The sequence below is a fragment of the Varroa jacobsoni genome, unplaced genomic scaffold (genome assembly GCF_002532875.2).
Source record: "Varroa jacobsoni isolate VJ856 unplaced genomic scaffold, vjacob_1.0 scaffold_1472, whole genome shotgun sequence".
NCBI classification, from domain to species: domain Eukaryota; kingdom Metazoa; phylum Arthropoda; class Arachnida; order Mesostigmata; family Varroidae; genus Varroa; species Varroa jacobsoni.
The window spans coordinates 202,172-221,699 of record NW_019214374.1 but is presented as its reverse complement, the minus strand read 5'-3'; the positions used below and the strand labels follow the sequence as shown (position 1 = coordinate 221,699).

Sequence of the window (19,528 nt, the reverse complement as noted above, 5' to 3'; positions counted from 1 at the left end):
CTAGACCCTTGGACACCACAGTATCACGATATGGAACAGCTAGACAATTGGTACCCTGCATTTGACAGCAGTCGCAGAAGGTATGCATGAACCCTGTTTTAGATGGAAATTCATGTTGTTAGCAATAACATTTAACAGGCAGGACACTTACAGATACGTTATACAGAGGGGCAAAACACGTGAACGACTACGTCAACATTTCTTATATATAGCTGTCAGGATGGTCATTTGCTCTTGGACGACTGAGTGTTATGCTAGGGATTAATGAACAACTACTCATACAAGTGTGCGTGTTAAAATAATCATGCGATGTACTCGTTTTTGGTGCGTTAGTTCCTACGCTACCATTATAAAATACATTTATTCAAACTTCCATGAATGTGATGATAAAAAAAAAAACCTTTTTACGCTAAGCAGCTCAAATACTTTTTTAAATCATTCAACCATTTGTCCCCACTGTACAATGAAGATGTGCTCAAATTCACGCTCAATGTTCTTCCACGTGCAAAATTTAATGTGTGGTTTTTTCTTGCGCATCGTAGAAGCAAAACAGCCGTGTACCTCATTCACAACATGCTTCATTTTTATTCAGTATAATAGACTTAATCAGCCACTCATCCACAATATCTGTGACAACTAGAGGATGACTTGGCCAGAGGCACGGCGGCGTGCTTAGTTGGCATGATTCACTAGATTAAATTGGCAAAAATCATAATGACTACATTCATTTGATCAAGTGTTTATTATAAAACAAAGCCATACATATAAATACAATACCCCCTTATAAATAGCTTTCAAGTTTATATTATTAGGATGTGCAGGAGAGACAGAAATACACAATTTTTCGTATTTACCCTTGTCTTGATGTCTAGGGATAAATGCAGTTCCTCGCTGCGTTACCGAGACAGAAGCATATTCGTCTTTGACTTGCCATGACTTCATCTGAGTTCCCATCACATGAAGCTTGGCGTTTGTATTATGTTCCATCAACGCAAGGCAACAGCCTCATTACTACTACCTCCCAGCTTTATTGTGTTACATACCTTTTAATAGTTTCCTTGCAGCCTGGGATCTGATATTCTCAACCGAGTACGCCATTGCGTCACTGTTACTAAAAAGCTACAGAAAAATGTTCTATAGGCAAAGGCATCATTATGTTGGCTCGGTGATGAGCAACTGTCAGTACTCAAGGGAAACGGACATGTTGTACTTCCATTGTGCACCACTCAAACTTGTACCGTGTCTGTTGTTGTTTTCGATGTACAAGCCATGGTTCGAGCAATGTGTGCAGACTAACTTTCGCAAACGAGTAAATACTACACCTTTTGTTGATTTTTCACTCTTTTATAATTGCACCACTACAAGGATAATCGCAAATTATGCTTAACGTTTCTGAACCAATTCGAACTTTATATACTTCCGGCAATTTCGATAGAGCCCCCCTCTATACCCACTTTCAACCTGGCCGTGCCTATGCCACACCCCCTTAGACCTTCTGCTGGCTTCTCCTAGTCACCTGGACCAGACTCTTATACAAATTTTACCTGAAAACAGTAACTATATTTATGATTTCGTAGTCGGATACCTCCATGTACACACGCCTAAATTCATTCTTTTCATAAACAAACGCATTCATACATATTACTTTAGTTTAGAATTTCGTCGTACGCGGTGTTGTCAGTACAAAAAATTGCTAAGCTACCCAAATGAAAACAGCACATGAATCATCATGGTTGCTTACTACGCCATTGTCCATCTTACGACGTCTCTGTTTCGTTATGGTTTTCCTGGAGCACACCATTACTTGCTTTTTCGCTACTGCCACCTTCTGTTTGTTGGTGCGTTTCCTTTTCTTGTTGTTGTTGCTGTTGTTGCTGTTGTTGTTGTTGTTGCTGCTGCTGCTGCTGCTGCTGCTGCTGTTGCTGTTGCTGCTGCTGCTGCTGTTGCTGTTGTTGTTGTTGTTGCTGCTCTTGTTGTTCCCGCTGTTGTTGTTGTTGTTGTTGCAACATCTCATCATTCTGTTCAGGTTGTGATTGTCGCTGCGTCTCGATAGTTTCACAGCTTTTCGGCTCTGGAGAATTTGAGTTGACAGCTGTAGCGGCGTCGCCGGACTCAGAAGAGTTTGTGGTTGAGTCCGTCGTAGAGATAGTAGTAGTCGTAGTCGTCGTGACGGAGGCGCCAAGTGGCGCTGCTCCATCGTCGGTATGACCCTCTGGTTGCACAGGCTGGGCAGGGGGGGTAGCAGCACTGCCTTCAACGAATTTCCAAAGGCCGTAAGTCGTGCCGACGACTGTTTGCCATAATCGGACCGTACCGTCCTCACTTCCCGACGCGTACAGTTGTCCGTCCGGAGAAAAGGCACAGCAGTGAACCGGGCCAAAGTGGCCCTTAAACGATTCCAACTCGGCCCCTGTCTCGAGATCCATTTTGTATAGGCGAAAGTCCTCACCACCACATGCTACGAAGCGGCCATCGCGATGCAACGATGCCGCATAAAGGGGGCACGTCAATGTAAGTTCCTACAATACGAAAAAAACGTTGGAACATAATTGAAATGTGGTTATTGATATGATCAGCAGCGATTGGCTATTAATTTGGCTCGGTGAAACAAATCACGGCAGTAAATGTCAGAGTAAGACTACATTGATCGTTTAAAGCGATGGACCACTGACATATGACGTACGTAACATGCAAAACAGCTTCGCTAATTGAAAACACACATACCTTGATCATTTCATACGAATGGGTTGACCACACCTGAACCTTTTTACCTAAGGCCATTACGAAACGATCTCCAGTAGGAGTTATCTCTATTGAGTGAGGTTGATCTGTGAACTCCAAAGTTTTAATTAAACCTCCACCTTCACCCGCTACAGGGTCCCAGACACGAACTGTACGATCATCTCCGACCGAGAGGAGACGCTTGCCATCAGGTAATAGGCGTACGTACTTCACAGGTGCTGTATGACCTTCGAACATCTGCAGCGGCTCCGTTGTTTCGTCACCACACGTCCCAGTCGTTACATCGAAACGACGGATTTTCTATAATTTAGCAAACATTGTGAAAATCTGAAATAGTTGTGTACACTTTTGCTTTGATCAGGCTATAACACATGCCTTTTTACAGTTCATACCTCAACACATGGATGATGCTTAATGGAACTTATATATATATATATATATCAATAGTGGAATAGTACGACTGGCTATTATTTGACCAATCCTGCTCATTTAGTGACTCTAATTCGGTAGAAAAAATCAATCATTATTATTTGCATAAGTGATATCATAACAACGAAATGTAAATTGCAAACAAGATCTACATTAACCTGCAGAGTACACCGGTCAAAAAATCGTTAATACCTGTGCAAGATGTTAAAAAGCTTCCGAATAGTGCAATAATATTGATTATATGAGACAACTAGCCTCTATTCACGTCTAACCTTATCGGCGCTTCCTGTAGTGAGATAGGCTCCATCAGGTGAAAGCTCAACTGCTCGGACGATATGCATGTGAGCCAACGACAGCCTTTCGGTACCTTCTGCTGTATCCCATAATTTCGCTGTGAAATCAGCTGACCCTGTGGCAGCCAGTTTACCTGAACCATCAAGGCAAACGCTCCACACGGCGCCTTTATGCCCTTCAAACGTGCCTAAAAATAAGTTCACAAAAACTCAATTGTTAAAAATGTTTATAAAATAAGAACGTTAAGAAACTATAGCCGCCATCAGTTCATATATGCCCTACAAAGTCAAAATTACGGGTATTTATGTACTGGGTGCGTCAGCTAGGTTAGTAACCGCAGATTTGAAATCCACCCACACATCGTACTCGGGAGTATCTTTTAATTACTTTTTAAATTCTATTTAACAAACGTTTCCATCTAGGTTGAGTCAGGTCGACTCTTCAGCAAATTCGAAATTGTCCTAACACCACTCTAAAGGCAACGAACTAAGAACGAGTAAGTATTCCCCGCATACCAGGTTTGAAGTTGGGCCCTTGAACCTGCCGAAAATCTTTGCTTTGGAAGAGGCTTCGTAACGACTAAAGATGCAATTGTGACGCACCCATTTCGGCCATTAACCCATTTTCCAAAAAAAAAAGGATAGCTTTCTAATCATCATAGAGTCGATCCACGATATCACTATAGCAATAGGGCTTATACCTGCATACATTTTTTAATGGTCGCCTTTGTTAAAGAAATGCGCTCACCTTCACTAGTTGATGTTATCATAAATAAGCAATTTTGTTCTATTCATAAGTCAGATTTTCCCCGGGAGGTCGAGGTTTAGGGGGGTCGTTCCTCCAGAATTCTTCCACACGACTCCTGCACCAGCGGTACACTTTGTCCGTCGAAAAAGAATTGCAGATAGCGCATGATTTTACAGCGTGAATTTTAATTAAAAAGTCACCTGGACCTAGGCGACAGGCCAGTATAGGCTTACTAAATATGCACAACACGTATGTTTGATTTCTTTTTATTCAAGACAATATAACACGTCCACTTAGTAAAAATTGCGTATCAGTGTTCCAGTTTTGGTACGTGATGCTTTCAAATGAACAAGCCTTGTGCGTCTGAGAACAGCAACAGTTAACGAAAACTTCGATCCAACGCCTCTTATGGAATTTTTAATTCCAATGCTAGTCACCGGTCAAAACAACTTGTATAAAGCAGCTTTATAAAACTTGTTCAGTTCCTTTGCTAAGAACAAATTGAGTGGTATACGAGGCATTGTCTGTCAACGAACTGTCGGGTTATTTAATATAAAATATATTATTGGAAACAGACCCAACTCACAAAACAAAAGTCCAAAACATATGCGTTCAGCTTTAATATTTTTCCCCACTTTGATACAATTAGAAAAGGCGTATAGATACATAAGTAAAGAGCATACCAATCCAGTCGCCCGTGACACCATCTCGAAGCATAGGTTTGCCATCTTTGCACGCCGAAATCAGCAACACCTGCTCATTCTCACGCTCTGCGAAAGCTAAATCGACGACGGGTCGCGTGTGGCCCGAGCACATCAATGAGACCTGGAACAAAATTGAGCAAAGGCGCCTTAAGTAAAACGAGCTCCAGTTAGCAAGATCTCTACTCTATAATCGCTGACTTAATATAGAATTGTTTATGAGCTAACTTATGCGCACATACATGAACGATCGAATTAGATAATTATCGTAATCCGCTGGTCTGTGGCCAACGTAGCAAAAATAGCCATATTTCCGTTAAGCGACTTGTTATGGTGCACAGCTTAGCTTTTTGTCCGTCAAGATGTCATTCTACCAATTCCGCTAATCCTTTTTAGGCAATTTTAGGCACAACATTCTGCCGTACGAATTAAAAAATGAGTACAGAATTTTTCTTTGAACGTTTTCCACTCCACTCCACTGGATATTTAATTTCTATTTCAAAATCCAAAGAAAACCTAACAATTCAAAAAACAGTCATATGCAGCATCCTATATTTTATTAGCACTTGATTGGCGTATCAGCAAAAAGTGTATTAAAATGTCAAGTTATTAAGATTAACTGTAGCCATTGAATCATCTGTCGCATTTGGATTGGATCGTAGGTGTTAAGCATGAACGCGTGATTTCTACCCCTAAAACTGCCTAGGCTGAATTTCCACTTTCCCTGTTGTTTCAGGTTATGCAAACAATAGAGAATATATAATAGTCTTTTTTACCACATGGTTTCATCTTCCTTTTCGACACTTGATAGTATGACGAAAGTAATATAACACAAAGAGATGTTCACATGTTGTAAAGCTTTAAATCGAAAACATAAACCTGCATCATAACAAAATGTACTATGTTTTTCGAGATTCGTGCTGCTAATCTCTCTAACAGCAACTGCCGTTCTGACATACGAAGGCAGACATATGTTCTATCGTTACTCTAACCACAACCTGTTTATTTCCACGAATAAAGACCAAGCAAGTTACAATTCGCTGCAACGTCTGTGAGCTACACAGTTAACTAGGTTTCAAACTTCTCAAAGTATTTACTTGATACTTAAATTGAGCTACGTTACCTGCCGCAAGCTCGACGCCATGGTCGTCACTGGGTGCTACACTTCCTGCCTTTGAATGTAAAAAAATAGAAATTTCTTTGGTCGTTGTCCGCACAAAATCCACCACGCCGACAGGCACCAAATAATTGACTGCTACCAACACCAGTCACAGGAGCCGTCTCTGATTTGTTAAACGTGGAGCGATTTTTCGCTACTTTGCAAATACACACCGAACCCACACGAACCACCGATGGCGACGGCGGCGATAATGATGATAGTGATTATGATGATGAAAGACAGATTGGATGTTTTTCTCCGCCGCTATTCGGTACTGCCGGCTAAGTTTGTCCGTTGCTGGTCGCACGGTTAATCACAATGTAAAGACGTCTGCAGCCTATACAGTTACATCCATTGGTTGAATGAACGCATTGTTCTGTTGTCGAAAGTGACGTATCATTCTCGGGCGGTTAGGAAAAAGTCTGCTGAACAAATCTGCCAATTATAGTGAAATAAGACAGCTGACAAATAATGGTAAGTTGAATAGTAGACGTGGTCACCCTCTATCGAAGTTCGAATAATCCTAGCTATTATTGTGTTTGTACTAGGTGTAGATAAGCTTGTAATTTGTCTCGTGCTTCGCTCAACGACGAACCGAAAAATGCCAGTGTCACGGTAGTGCAATCATTGGTAGGTTTTAAACAACCTCGTGAGCTCTAGGGCCGATCATTCTAGGAATTGCTTAATGACATCAGTTTTAGTCAGGCTCGTGAAAATGACACTTAGATGGTACTGGATAACATATAAAACTTTGTACATTAAATTGTTATATGTTATGTATATATGATGTAAAATATCGAAATGTCTATCCGGCAAAGCTGAGTAAATGAGTATGAATGATTGATTGATTGAATTTTCGATAGGTAAAGGCCACACGACATGCTTGTTTTGCGCCACGCTTAAAGATGCATTTCTCTACTAAAAAGAATCATTTTCATGGAAACCATTGACGATTCTTTGTTCCAGCAATAGCGTGGTCTGTAAACTATACGTATGATACATAAGGGTTTACTATATATTCGTTGTTCTTGACTGTGGACTACCTCTTCGGTGAGGTTACAAATGAATGAATATCCTGACCTGACAACAGTTAATAGCTAAATAACTGAAGTCTGATAAAGCTATTTTAATATTTAGATGTTTCAGTAGCACAGTCGAAGTTGCTAGGTATACAGCTAATGTAGTTTAGTTATATTTAATGAAAACCAGTTTTAACAAAGCATACAAAATGAATGGGCTGATAGATAACGTTTTTTTTCCCTTCTTCCTACTTTGTAATATAGAAATTTAGATTTTTTCACATCACGAATTTGTGCACCTTTATTTGGTCGGGCATATGATGCAAGAATACGTATATAGCCGTTACAAATATGAACTTGATATTACGTTTAAATATTCAGCTTTTATAACATATGCTATTCTTTAGTTGAAACGAGTCGTTTTCGACGATTCATGATGTGTAGTTTTTACCGTGTCTAAAATATATAGAGAAACCCTATATTTCTGACCGAAGGTTGAAGTTTTTAGAGAGTGTCCTGAGGTTTTCCCTGAAATGCACGCAATAGCTTCAAGGTACACCAGCTCTCCGTTTAACACATTGGTTCTAGCTTCTGCGAGTCATCACTAATTTCCCGGATCGTTTGGTCCAAAAGAATATCATTATTTTGAAACTTGAAATAAGCGACAAATCGCTTACCGCTTTCCCATAGTGGAAACCAGAATTTGTCGTCTTGCCACATTTTGTCAAATGGAACTTTGTTAATTGGGTACCATTGAGGTAGCATTTCCTCCGTCTCCACAGGTTCGCCAACTGGCTCGTTCGATGTATAGATATGACCCTCCATGATATGATCTCCTTCAACGAACTCAAAAGTGATTACAGCGAACTTATGGAAAGTGGCTACCTCAAGGCCGCTCTCTTCTTTCAGCTCGCGTATTGCCGCTTGATCAATTGTTTCGCCGGGATCGACCTTGCCTCCAAATCCGTTCCATTTGCCAGCTCCGAAACCTCTCTTTTTCATGCCGAGTAGCACCTTGTCGCGTTTACGAACGAGAAATAGGGTATATAGTTTACGCACTGCGGTCGGAGAGACACGAATCTGTCGAGTGGCACTCAGCTCCGACATGGTGTGGCAACTCGCTTGCAGCCTAAAAAAATAAATTATTAAAACATGAAATATTATTGCTCCTGACCACTTGGTGTACCAGCTGTGTTTGCGCTGCTGGTCATGAAGTTTAATCGACGGAACAACCTGTGACCTAAGAAAAGATTACTGGAGAGCTTGCCATGGGTCCACGAACAGTTACATTTAAAAAGAGATTTCATGCACACATTTGAATAATCGAACATATACGAATCCACTTCCACGTAAATAAAGACAAGTTCTGCGCGGCTTAGACCCAAAGCTATCTCCTCCCACAGCTAAAGACTTAGCCCTCGGAGCCTCTATGCCAACAGCGGACGCTGAAGGGTTAACAGACGCAAACGAGCCGAATATAGAAAGTAACCTGTTTAGCATATAAGTTATGGTAAGTCCCCTCCTTCAGCAACCGTTTCATAGCAATTTGTGACCTTGGCACAAATAAATAAAGCTAAACATATTTTATAATAATCGGATATTATAAAATATATATGAACGATGCTCTGTTAAATATGTTAAGATTTGAATACACTTACTTTCCTGCTGAGTAACTAGTTATTTAAAACTTTATGCGGTTATTATTATTATTATTATTATTATTATTATTATTATTATTATTATTATTATTAGACTGTTGCGAGCGAATCCGGCAGATTTTGAAATTTATTAACTTTTCAAATTCAGCGCTACTCGCAGATACAATTTGACTAATAGATAATTCAGTCTTTTTCAGAAATGTCTGAGCGAAAACCGGTTGAGTTTACTCGAAAAAAAACAGTTCAGAAGTAAAAATGTCTTTTAACCTAAAAAATCAAAGGCCACAGGGCCGCAGAAATTCATCGAAGATCGATGCAAATATTATGTAAACAGATCGTAATTGAAAGCACAGTGCGCAAGTAATGCACACGTTTCAAGGACAAGCATTGGAGTACTGAAGACCAGTGGGGAGGTGACCAGTTGTGTCCGTCCGAAGGACAAGAACACATTTCTGCAGTCGAAGAGGCTTTTTTTTACGAAAGCAAATCCTAAAGTCTAAAAGCTCTGTCGGCCAAAACTGGCATTTCAAGCGTAATATATAGCGTAATATATAAATAATATAAAGCGTATAATATAAAGCGTTATAGAATTGGGAAAATGCGGAAACTGAATAAAAACGGATCCCTATTGAAAAGCAAAAAAGGGCATCTTGCACGTAATTTATTCTTTGCATGGGACATTCTGCACAGAGAATCTTGTAAAACAATTATATGTTCCTGAATGCTTTTCCATAATTTGGAATAGCGTAGATATAAGGTTCATGCTAAACTCTAAATTACAGAGATACTGATACAAGGGTGCAAATCACTATCAGAAAATTACGTTTAGCTGACCTGGTGCTCTAGGCCTACGTTGTATTCCCGTGTCACATTGGTCACCTGTGTGCTATAAAAATTATAATATGATACATATTACTATGGACTATAAAAGGCACACTTCTTGTAAACATTAATTGAACTTAAATATTGAATACTTCCAAACATTTTTCCCCATAGGTTTTTATGTCACAGGAGCCGGTTAGATAGATTCGACCGGGACTGGCTAGTGCTTGAGGATATTATAAACACCTTCTAAAAGACGCTAATGACCATTTACCAGAATATATTAGTTGTATGCACAAACAATGAACTTTGTTCAAATAATGGCATCGTCCGCTTATGGATAGCTTTGACCCGTTTTTCCTTTTTTGTTAGCTCGACAAATAATTATACAAGAACATTCTTTCTCCTTCTTTAGGTGATAAAAAAAAAAAAACAATTTCTTGCGGGAGTCTCGAAAGTTTGTTTCGAGCTAAAAGGCAAATAGATTTTTATTCACAAAGTTTTGTAAATAATAGAAAAACATTTTTTAAACCGTTCAGGCAAAGATCAGAGAAAATATTGTCAATAGTATAAGCAGACTCTAGGCTGCCGACGTGAAAGGAAGAAATACAAAAAAAAACCAGAGCCTAAGAGTAAAATAAAATAGTTTAAGAGTTAATAATACATTTTAAAATTAAAAGCAACCAATATAATATTTAGTGTTAAGTTTTGCTTGTACGAGTAAAAATATATACGATGAACTTCGAATAAGCAGTGGGTAATTTCATCAGCCAAAAACTGGATTGCGGCTCAAATCACTGCACTGGCACATAACCCGGGCGTGTGCCTATTTTCCATTATTTATATGTATCCGTAAATTATGTTCTGCTATAAGGCCTGAAATCTAAGCAGCTTCTATCAACAAATTACGGTAGATATTGAGTAGCGATTTGCTCAATTACTAGCTCGTAGTGACATTGAACTGTGATCAGCTCGTAGATACTCTTGTACCTAACTTACCGTCTACTGAAAACAGACTTTCTTGCTAAAGTCCACTCCGTCCGGTGTTTACGCAGCAACTGCTTATTCTTCCGCCGGGGGGGGGGGGGGGGGTAGTGGCCCATTGGAGTGGAGATTACATTTCCGAACAACTTAACGCCCACTCTGGCGGATTATACAAATATATGACAAACATTTATAAATATTAAGCCATAATATCAGTATCGATCCATTTGCAAATGCGATCACTGTATAACATATATTGCGTATAGTTAGGCTGCTCTTTTTCATCGCGTTCTCACCCGTTCAGCAGATTCGTAGTTAACTGGCCACTGCGTAACAAGGACTAATCGTACACGTATGGCGGCATTTCACAGAGGCGAAACACATAACTCGTAAGAGAATTCATTTGAATATGAGAAGTCAGGTATGGCTTAGGGCGACAACATCCACTGATAGCAGTATTTTTTTTTCTTAATATAATAAGCCCTTTAGTAATAACGTTTGAATCTTACGGTGCGTAAGATATATTATATAATAGGCTACAATTCTGTACAGCCATCTTCAGTCAAAAAACAGGTCTTTCTGTTTCCAGCTTTTTACGGCACCGCAGAGGAGCTTTGTCGCAACAAGCCTTCCAATTACTAACGATACCCCTTCAGCCTATCGTTCGCATTGCTTGGCGACTTCACGTATGGCAGCATGGTTAAACGTAGGCGGTAGTGTACGTGCGAGGCGTTGTTACGAACTTAGCGATTAGTTTACTGATGCGGTATCGTTGCACCCCTTCCTCCCGTCCCCCTCCGCCGGACGGCAGTGCGAAGATCTTTCTTGTCGCTGCGACGGTGACAGCGAGGCATATCGACCATTCATTGATCGATCGAGCGGAACGGAATTGCTTCGAATGAGCGGCTTGAACGTTATACCAAAAAGTAAAAGTGAACTGAGCCATACGATTATAGTTATAGGTTGTCAAGTTTGCGTTCATTCGTACAATATGCCATATACGATTAGAGCTAAATGTATGTATCCACTTTTACAAATGAATTATATTCTAGTACAGTTAAATTATTCAGCCGTTTAGAAAGTAAGTAGTTGTTACAAGATTACTGGATGATCAATTACGAACCCTTGATCAATGAAATGTACGATCAGTACCGAAAACCAGAAAGATATCCTAACAGCTACCTACATCTGCATCTTACCCTGGCGAACTCCTCAGCAGAAGATCCGCAATCTTTTCACATTCTATCTTATAGCATTCAACTACAAGTTAAAGTGCTCGACGCACAAGCATAAAAACAGTTTTGTAATTATTTAAAATTCATGCCGTACATTAGACGAATGACCGTTGAGCATAAGTTAGAAACAGAAAATGAGACCAGCGCGTTCTTTTGAGGTATATCGGAGTTCTGAGTTTTTTTTTGGCCTAATATAGATTCGCTTACCTTACTCAGTAGATTAAACAAATTCATAGAGCCATTTTCTACAAATTCCATCTGACAAATAGTTGCTTACCTGGGAATACTGCTGGGGAAATAACCTTCGCACAGCCCTGTAAGCTTTTAATAATGAGGTATGCCTCTGAAACTATATTAAATAATTGTAGACTAAATGGTCACCTACCTGCAAGAGCGATCTAGCAAATGGGACAATCGTCTATTCGATCAGTGCATTTCCCGAACTATCATATATATATATATATATATATATATATATATATATATATGTATATATGGTAGTTCGGGAATATATATATATATATAATCAGGGAAGCTTACAGCCTACCTCTGTTAAAAGTAAAAAGCCCAAGATTTTATTGAACCAGGTTGGCGAAGTTTCTGTCGCGTCCTACTCATCGGGTCGTTGTCGTCATTCTCAACCGCAGCGGCCTTTGCAATGAAACGTGTTATATTCGAGCTGGTAAATCACTTCAGTGTCCGTAAAAGGCAGGCTCAGTTAATCTATATAGTTGAAAATAATAAAAATCTATAATCTTCGCCTTTCATCAATCACCAATAACGATACATAACTGTGATAATGCTTATTATGACAGAACAACCTGTTATATATAGATCTTAGAAGCCTCACAAGCTGTAGCACGCCATCAGTGGAGGACGTACGTACAGCCTAAGGAGTAGCTTACGTGGAGGTTTAAAAGGAACCCTTTAGGAGGAAAAATAAGGCGGATTGCACAAACAGGTTCAATCAGTTGTTACTAAGTCATTGTGATCTGCAACAACCAAAACCTGAAAACGGAACCAACGCCTGATGCTGTTAAATATTTAAATTCGCCGTTGTATCTGGTTGCGGGGTCTTGTCTGTCTGTCCCTTTTAGCTGCGCTTGATGATTTCTGGACGTCGCATCACACTTGAACGTGTTGTATATTTCGTCTCAATTTCGAACAAGCAACTCGGTCCCTCTTATCCATTCATTCTATGCTACTTTCTAATATTGCACGCGATATGCAACATTCTAACTTAATTAGCCTTGAGTTAAGTTTGATCAAAAAAAGATATGGGTATCACGTGTATTATATTTCTCTACTTATGAAACAGTTACAACTTCTTGCAGGACAACAATCATAAAGGGCGGCTGGGTGTTGTCGTCATAGGGCATTAAAGCCTTTAATTTTTCCCATCAAAATTTCTGCTGTGTGTTCTCTATTCCACTAGGGTTCTCACAAATCCTGGATGACCCACCGTACTGAAGCGTATCCTTAAAAATGCCATTGTTTTTTTCTGATCTCAAAGATGCCGCCCTTGTAAGTATGACAGCCTACTCTGCACACGGTACAAATGCGCAGTGTGAGGAGTATTGCCAGTTCTGTCTTAAAGCTAACCACACGTACTTCAACTTTTGATTCTTTTATAACTGGCTGGCCATTAAAAAAATAATCATATAACCGATAATTTTGCTTGGTCCTAAGCTGTTGTATGTACTAGTAATCGGGTCTGCCCCAGTCACAGTTTGCGATAGACGGATATTCTGAGTGACTGAAAAACGATATGACCATATGGATCTAGAAAGGACGGATGGCAACCGCAACGGCTCATACTGTCGCTTAAGCCAAGCTAGGCACAACGGTAAGATCTTTGAAATTATTTATGTTCTTTCAAAAATCGTTGCCGCTATTTCATAGCGAGTGTATTACCAGCCAAACTAGTCGCTCAAAAGTGCTTCAATAGGTTTTTGACGCCGGCAAAAGATAAAATCAAGTAGGTGTCCAAAGAGTACCACTTCGTTTCGTTCGCCAGACAACGAAACTACAAGTTTATGGAGAACGGAATTGATCTCTTGTCATTTTTAACGAAAAGGTCTTACAGCGAAGATAACGTGTCTATATTCTTGTTAGGATAGCAGGTGACGATTACAATGCGAACAATTCAATATCATTTATCACCCAAAACTGCCTAAAGTGCTGTGGGATGACATGGACCTGTTGAATAGGTCCTAGGATTTCTGCGACAAAGCAGCTCTTTTCATCCCTTACGGATAGATCCTCCCACAACGATATACTTAATTTCCATTTCGCAGTTGTTAAGTGTATTTAATCCGAGACTGACTTTTAGCCCCTATAATGTGTATACTAAACCACCCCGAATCCGAACTGTGAGATACTACCTATGGCATAAATGAGCCCACCTCAGCTCACCACCGAAATCTGCAAGAAGCAGGCTTATATTGCGGGGTGCCACTTCCGATCTAAAGACCATGTTTCTTTCGCTTGCTTACAAGTCGGTCTCATGCATCAATGAGATATAAGCTTCCGACGCATGTGCCCTTCATGGGCGAACAGAGGTGCAAAACGTGTTGTTTGTTGCAGCGGTTATCATTACCCGGCTTTTAATGTTGTAGTTGTGGCCATCCCTGTTACTATGCAGGTGTTATTCCATGCGCACGAAACGGCACTCCTTGTGTATGGCCACCCCTGCTTTCGCTATCGTACCGAGTAGAATAGAAAGGCGAAGAAATTCTGTATTTGTCACACTTGTTGACGACACTCTTGTGTCGGTATCCTTTTCAACTGGATCTCGGATTTATATATGTATATATATGTATAATTATAATTGATGTCTCTGATAGACTGTTTGTAAATTTTGCGTATCTTGTAAGCACTTTTAATTAATTTTTTACTATAGACATTTTTCGATTCATCGAGGAGCTTGAATTTCCGTAGTGGACCAACGACAAGTTGCCTGTTATTGGGATGTTCGTTCCGACTGAGATTTCTGCCTGTAACTTCTACGTTATGAAGTTTGGAAAAGTCAAATATGTACGCACTCGCGGAAGTCAACTATTTTCAAAGATCTAGAAAATGCAAAGTTTCTACGAATATCAAGCATTTGCTATTGCAATTGTAGTTTCACAGAATATAGTTAGTCCGGCAAACTCTGCCAGAAAGTAGTGACACACGAATGGAGAACATCGTGGCCCAAGTGGCTACGATCCCGGATCTTAGAAATAATTGTAACACGTAAACCCTGAAAATTTGCTCACAAAGTATTTTTCCTAAAATGTCTTCACAAGAAATTGAAGGAAATTTTTTCATAAGAAAAAAATATCGCTTAATAATTGTAATTATCAACAAATTTGCAAGTGTGTAAGTACAAATAGCCCTGTGATATCGACTGCTTGACTAACAAATGGACAGTCTTGGGAAAAGTGGAAAAAAAACAAGTAGCTCTGTCCTTTTGATTTCTGTATGTATAATTCTCTAGCTTTTTATAGACATAAATTATTTGAATAGATCTCCGTTGCGGCGTTAGCAACGGCTATTAAAAAAGTAATTTTAAGTTCGAGGCTCTGGAATGGTGTGATAGGAAGAGTACGCTGCTACCTAAACCAATAACATTCACAATTTCTTTTTTATATACAGACTCCTGAAGACGGAACTGTAGCTCCGTAGCCACAAATGTAGCACATAGGAACTGTGTAGCAAGCAGGATAGCCGTTATTCCACAGTATGTGAAACGTCACTATCACTAGTTTTTCCCTGCGCTTCGAGCTTTAACTCTGGCATTGCCGCTGGCTATTTTATCAGATGGCTGGGTCTCAGCACAAAATGTATTTTCAAGATTGGTGCGCAACTACTTTACTTACGAAGCTATCACAGGGCTGACTGATTTTCCCCGTTTGTGTCCGAGTTACTCTTGCAAACAACGCATTCAGGAAAATCATAGGAAATTTTTTTCATCTAGACAGATTGCATTGGTCCTGCTTCACCACTTAATTTTTTCAGCTAATATCTGCAAATATCGATGCGAAGAAATGAGTATTTGCGCAGTGATGAAAGTCAGGCTGAAAAGTTAACGGTTTGAGACGATTTGCGATTTGGAGCTTTAAGAAACGCGCTTATTTATTGTGGTTATAGCAACAGAAGACAGTTAGTCGCGCTTTTACGGGTGTCTCGCAGTGTGCGATACAACGTTGAGGATCAAAAGTATACATGCTGACGCGGACAAGAAGAACAGCCGTACTGCAAAATAGAACTGAATGAAATTTTCGCGCACTTCTTAATTCACGCACTACTTACATAGCCAGGTTTCAATAATACAGACACTATGTTTTAATCGTCGTGATGGGTCGTAGGTAGAGTGCTTGCCTACGAATCCTTGGGACACACGAGATGATTCAAGTTGTCAAGTGGGCGTAGGCCCACTTTTTTTCGCACTATTGGCCAGCCGTCCGAAATAGCGCTTAGCGGCAGTACCGAGCATAAGAAAGTACACGTATAGGCAGTACATATTGAATTTTAACTGAGCCATAACGTTGCTCTTTCCCTCCCTAACTGCCGATTTAAGCCACTTCTTGGCCAACTGATAGCTATAGTCCATGTTGTAAACTTGATCCGAAGGGGTATAGCATATTGAATTACGTATGCCCAAGTTTCTGGTTATGCACTTATTAATGCATACAGTTGCAGAAATTAGTTTTCATTTTATACGAGACGTATTCGCAGCACCCTATTGTTGTCAATGAAATAGACAAAAAATGTATGTTTTCTGTTTAATTTGCAGTTTCCTGTTTTCTTATGAATTAATACGGCAGCTATTATTAAATGATGTTCATTCGCTAACATGTCCATTGTAGCTACACCCAAACAGCCGTCTTAGGTAAAACCTTTGCGCACGTCGAAGTTCTTCGATTCGAACTTTTTCGAGGCCTTTAAAGATGGCAACAATATGGCTTCAATGTTAGATCAATTAAGAAGTAGCTTTAAAACTTCTCCGCAAATGATATTGTCGTTTAACTTCTATTTCTATTAGTTACCGTTAGATGTGCATATAAATTCGCAACTTCTTTAACAGTGTTAAAATCCAGTCATCGAAAAAATGATCACTTCAACTGATTTAATGGAAAGCACAAAGAAAAACTCATCACATAAGCTGTCCATCTTGCTAAGCCTCGTTATATTTCGCATAACGTACACGCGACTCGGAAGAAATTGCTTGTCGAGTTTTTCCCATTTAATAAGCGGTAAGTTGCTGATAACTTAAAGCGGATTTTCGCCAGCCATACCTGATTTGACGACACATGAAACGTCTTCAAACGTCGAGGCTGCGGGTCATTATTATCCAAAGAAAATTTCCTTTACAAAATGCAGCAAATCGCTTTTTAGCGGCGGCGAAATGAGCAACAGTTCAGTATTGCTGGACTAACAGGATTGGTAACGTAACTGAAAAATATGGCTGATATTTCGGACAGAACTCTAAGAGATTCGAAGACAGCGCAATGATCCGAGGCATTCGGTCATCAAGAGCGGGTTGCCCATCACTGTTTTATAGTTATAGTGATCTTGCTGCCGCTCGATATGATTCCGCTCCACCTAAATAATATTATTGTCTTTATTCTATTATTCTTTAAAAGGATTATAGAACAACAGTTTTTTTTTTCTTTTTTTATTGGTGCGCACAGTGTACAGAATGCTCCTAAACGTATGATGTGTCATTTCCTTTTGAAGGAGAGACGTCTCTGAATGTGCCTGATCGAGCGGGCCTATCACCGTCGTCTACGGTACTGACAAAAGTAATGATTATATGATTGTAGAACATATCTAGCCAGCAACAATATTTGATGGCACGACAATATATGCTTTGCGATCAATTGAGGGACCGGAAAGTTAAGAAAACTAATCCAATGGCCAGTTGGTCTCGTTCCTCATTGAGGCTTTACAGATATGACACTACTGCAATTGTTTCTCGTTGCTTGGACAGATAATGCATGAGAAACGGACTCTTGAGAACGGATACTTGAAAAACGGACTCAATGCATTATAATAATATTCAGCTAGATCTATTCCACCGTGGATCAGTAAATTATTTGGAAGATAAAAAAATTCATTTGGCTTTAGCATTTGTTGGACGTATTCAACGCGCTGCAGGAGGCAAAATGAATTCGACTTGATTATGTGTTAGTTAAGTCAGTTCATTGGGCGATACTTATTTTTAAATAGACTTTATCATTTTAGGGTCAGCTGGTTACTAGAAAATGAAAAGATAAATTTGTCTGAAATGATTTGTTGGACAGTTTTAATGAGCTAGATTTACATTTGACAGCACTCTCTAATTTCGCTGTCAATTGCGGTTTTACAAGTGTCAAGGTGGGCGCTCATCCAGATTTATGACCTTAGTTTACCCAATAGCTACTTTTAGCCACACGAGCCAACCATGTCATTCCAATGAGAAAAAAAAAGGTCTGATTGTTAAATGTTAATGCTGACTTTTGATTTTTTCCGCCTGCCAATCGTACCACCGAAGCGCCCTCTATCAATAAAACACCTAACGGTTAATAATGTACTTTGTAACAATATCTAATAGTACCAGTATTAAGCACGGGATGGTGGTTCACATCGTATGTGAAACAAGTGTTTACTTCGCTCAATATTTAGGTTAGGAACAAAACTTGATGTCATATACGTAATAGAGGTATGATCAGACACGGATGTATATCGCCTATATAACGAACGACCTGAAGCGCCGTTGGTCTTGAAGCTGATTGATTATATAAAGGAACTGGAGCAAAAGCTGTGACCGATGACCGTGTATATATCAACGACCCTTAAAAGTGTCAACAAGATTGAACACGCACCCCTTAGCGTATCTTGAGCATTTATTATATATTTTACTGAAAAGAATAACAATAATTTTGTTCTTTGAAAAGGTGAATTATGTATAGTATAGATAGCTGCATATCGTTTTTAGTATAAGTACGACGTGCAGCTGTCAGATAGAGATTTCAGATAGAGAGAACCTGTTCTATTTATTTGTTGTTTACATAGATTATGAGAGAACACAGAATCTAAGATTTCAACAAAATATACTTACAGCTTTTGTACGTGGTGGTGTTTCGGCCTTTTTTAATCCTGAGACCTGTGCCGTCAAAAGTCAACGAGAGGGTTAGACGAGGCCATATAATGTTACTGTCCAAAATCAGAGACAATTGCAGAATAACAAAACCTAAATGGGTCACCGATTCGGCGCAATAGTCAGCTGTATCTGGGCGGCAAAAGCAATTTTGAATGCAGCTCAGTACACACCGACGAATCATCACGCAACTCGATATAGAGAGAATATTATCATTTTGATACGCGGTCAAAAATTGAACTCGGAAGCTCACTAACGAGTTATACCCCTGGAGCTTGAATTTATAATTCAACAAAAAAAGGTATGTTTTTCATAATCTAATAATATATAGTTTGGAATGAATCTGGCACAAGCAAGGATATCATTGACCGCCTATAATACGTAATACTCTGCCTTGAAAAAGAAGTAATCAACGAACGATGAGACAAATAAATATCGGTCTGTTAAGTACAGAAAACTGTAAATATATAGATTGCATATTATCAGATACAAAAAAAATGTCGTGCAAACCTGTTTGGAATTATTGTAAAACTTTGGTTACCGTGCTAGAATGAAGTGGCACAATTTAATCCGAAAACAATTACTATCAAAACTGTTTGACTATGGGAGACA

General features: G+C 39.4%; 2 protein-coding genes and 1 long non-coding RNA gene across 5 annotated transcripts; 1 reads left to right on the top strand and 2 right to left on the bottom strand.

Annotated features, from left to right (window-relative positions):
* Positions 1-315: 315 nt before the first annotated feature.
* wmd (serine-threonine kinase receptor-associated protein wmd) lies at positions 316-6,383 on the bottom strand. Its single transcript, XM_022850647.2, has 5 exons — positions 6,037-6,383; positions 4,896-5,037; positions 3,444-3,652; positions 2,725-3,042; positions 316-2,519 (listed from the first exon to the last, which is right to left on the bottom strand). Exons 1-5 carry the CDS (start codon positions 6,055-6,057, stop codon positions 1,758-1,760), a joined length of 1,452 nt encoding a protein of 483 aa, XP_022706382.2. The 5' UTR covers positions 6,058-6,383; the 3' UTR covers positions 316-1,757.
* A 981-nt stretch (positions 6,384-7,364) lies between these two features.
* Positions 7,365-19,197, bottom strand: LOC111270435 (oxidized purine nucleoside triphosphate hydrolase). 3 transcript variants are annotated; one of them, XM_022850662.2, is made up of 3 exons: positions 10,852-11,164; positions 10,571-10,714; positions 7,365-8,220 (listed from the first exon to the last, which is right to left on the bottom strand). In XM_022850662.2, exons 2-3 carry the CDS (start codon positions 10,672-10,674, stop codon positions 7,662-7,664), a joined length of 663 nt encoding a protein of 220 aa, XP_022706397.1. In that variant the 5' UTR covers positions 10,675-10,714; positions 10,852-11,164; the 3' UTR covers positions 7,365-7,661. The 3 variants fall into 3 exon arrangements, with proteins under 3 accessions (XP_022706397.1, XP_022706399.1, XP_022706398.1); XM_022850664.2 differs by lacking the exons at positions 10,571-10,714; positions 10,852-11,164 and adding an exon at positions 18,878-19,197; XM_022850663.2 differs by lacking the exons at positions 10,571-10,714; positions 10,852-11,164 and adding an exon at positions 17,073-17,210.
* On the top strand, positions 8,198-9,404 carry LOC147752129 (uncharacterized). Its single transcript, XR_015314947.1, has 2 exons — positions 8,198-8,601; positions 8,937-9,404. It is a non-coding gene; the product is annotated as an uncharacterized LOC147752129 (long non-coding RNA).
* Positions 19,198-19,528: the final 331 nt, after the last annotated feature.

Excerpts from the sequence above, each read along its gene's own strand:
- wmd (XM_022850647.2), bottom strand. The coding sequence starts at position 6,057 with ATGGCGTCGAGCTTGCGGCAG. Across the intron at positions 5,038-6,036 it reads TGGCGTCGAGCTTGCGGCAG|GTCTCATTGATGTGCTCGGG; the intron begins GTAACGTAGCTC and ends ATTTTGTTCCAG. Across the intron at positions 3,653-4,895 it reads TGTCACGGGCGACTGGATTG|GCACGTTTGAAGGGCATAAA; the intron begins GTATGCTCTTTA and ends ACTTATTTTTAG.
- LOC111270435 (XM_022850662.2), bottom strand. The coding sequence starts at position 10,674 with ATGGGCCACTACCCCCCCCCCCCCCCCCGGCGGAAGAATAAGCAGTTG. Across the intron at positions 8,221-10,570 it reads AAGTCTGTTTTCAGTAGACG|GCTGCAAGCGAGTTGCCACA; the intron begins GTAAGTTAGGTA and ends TTATTTTTTTAG.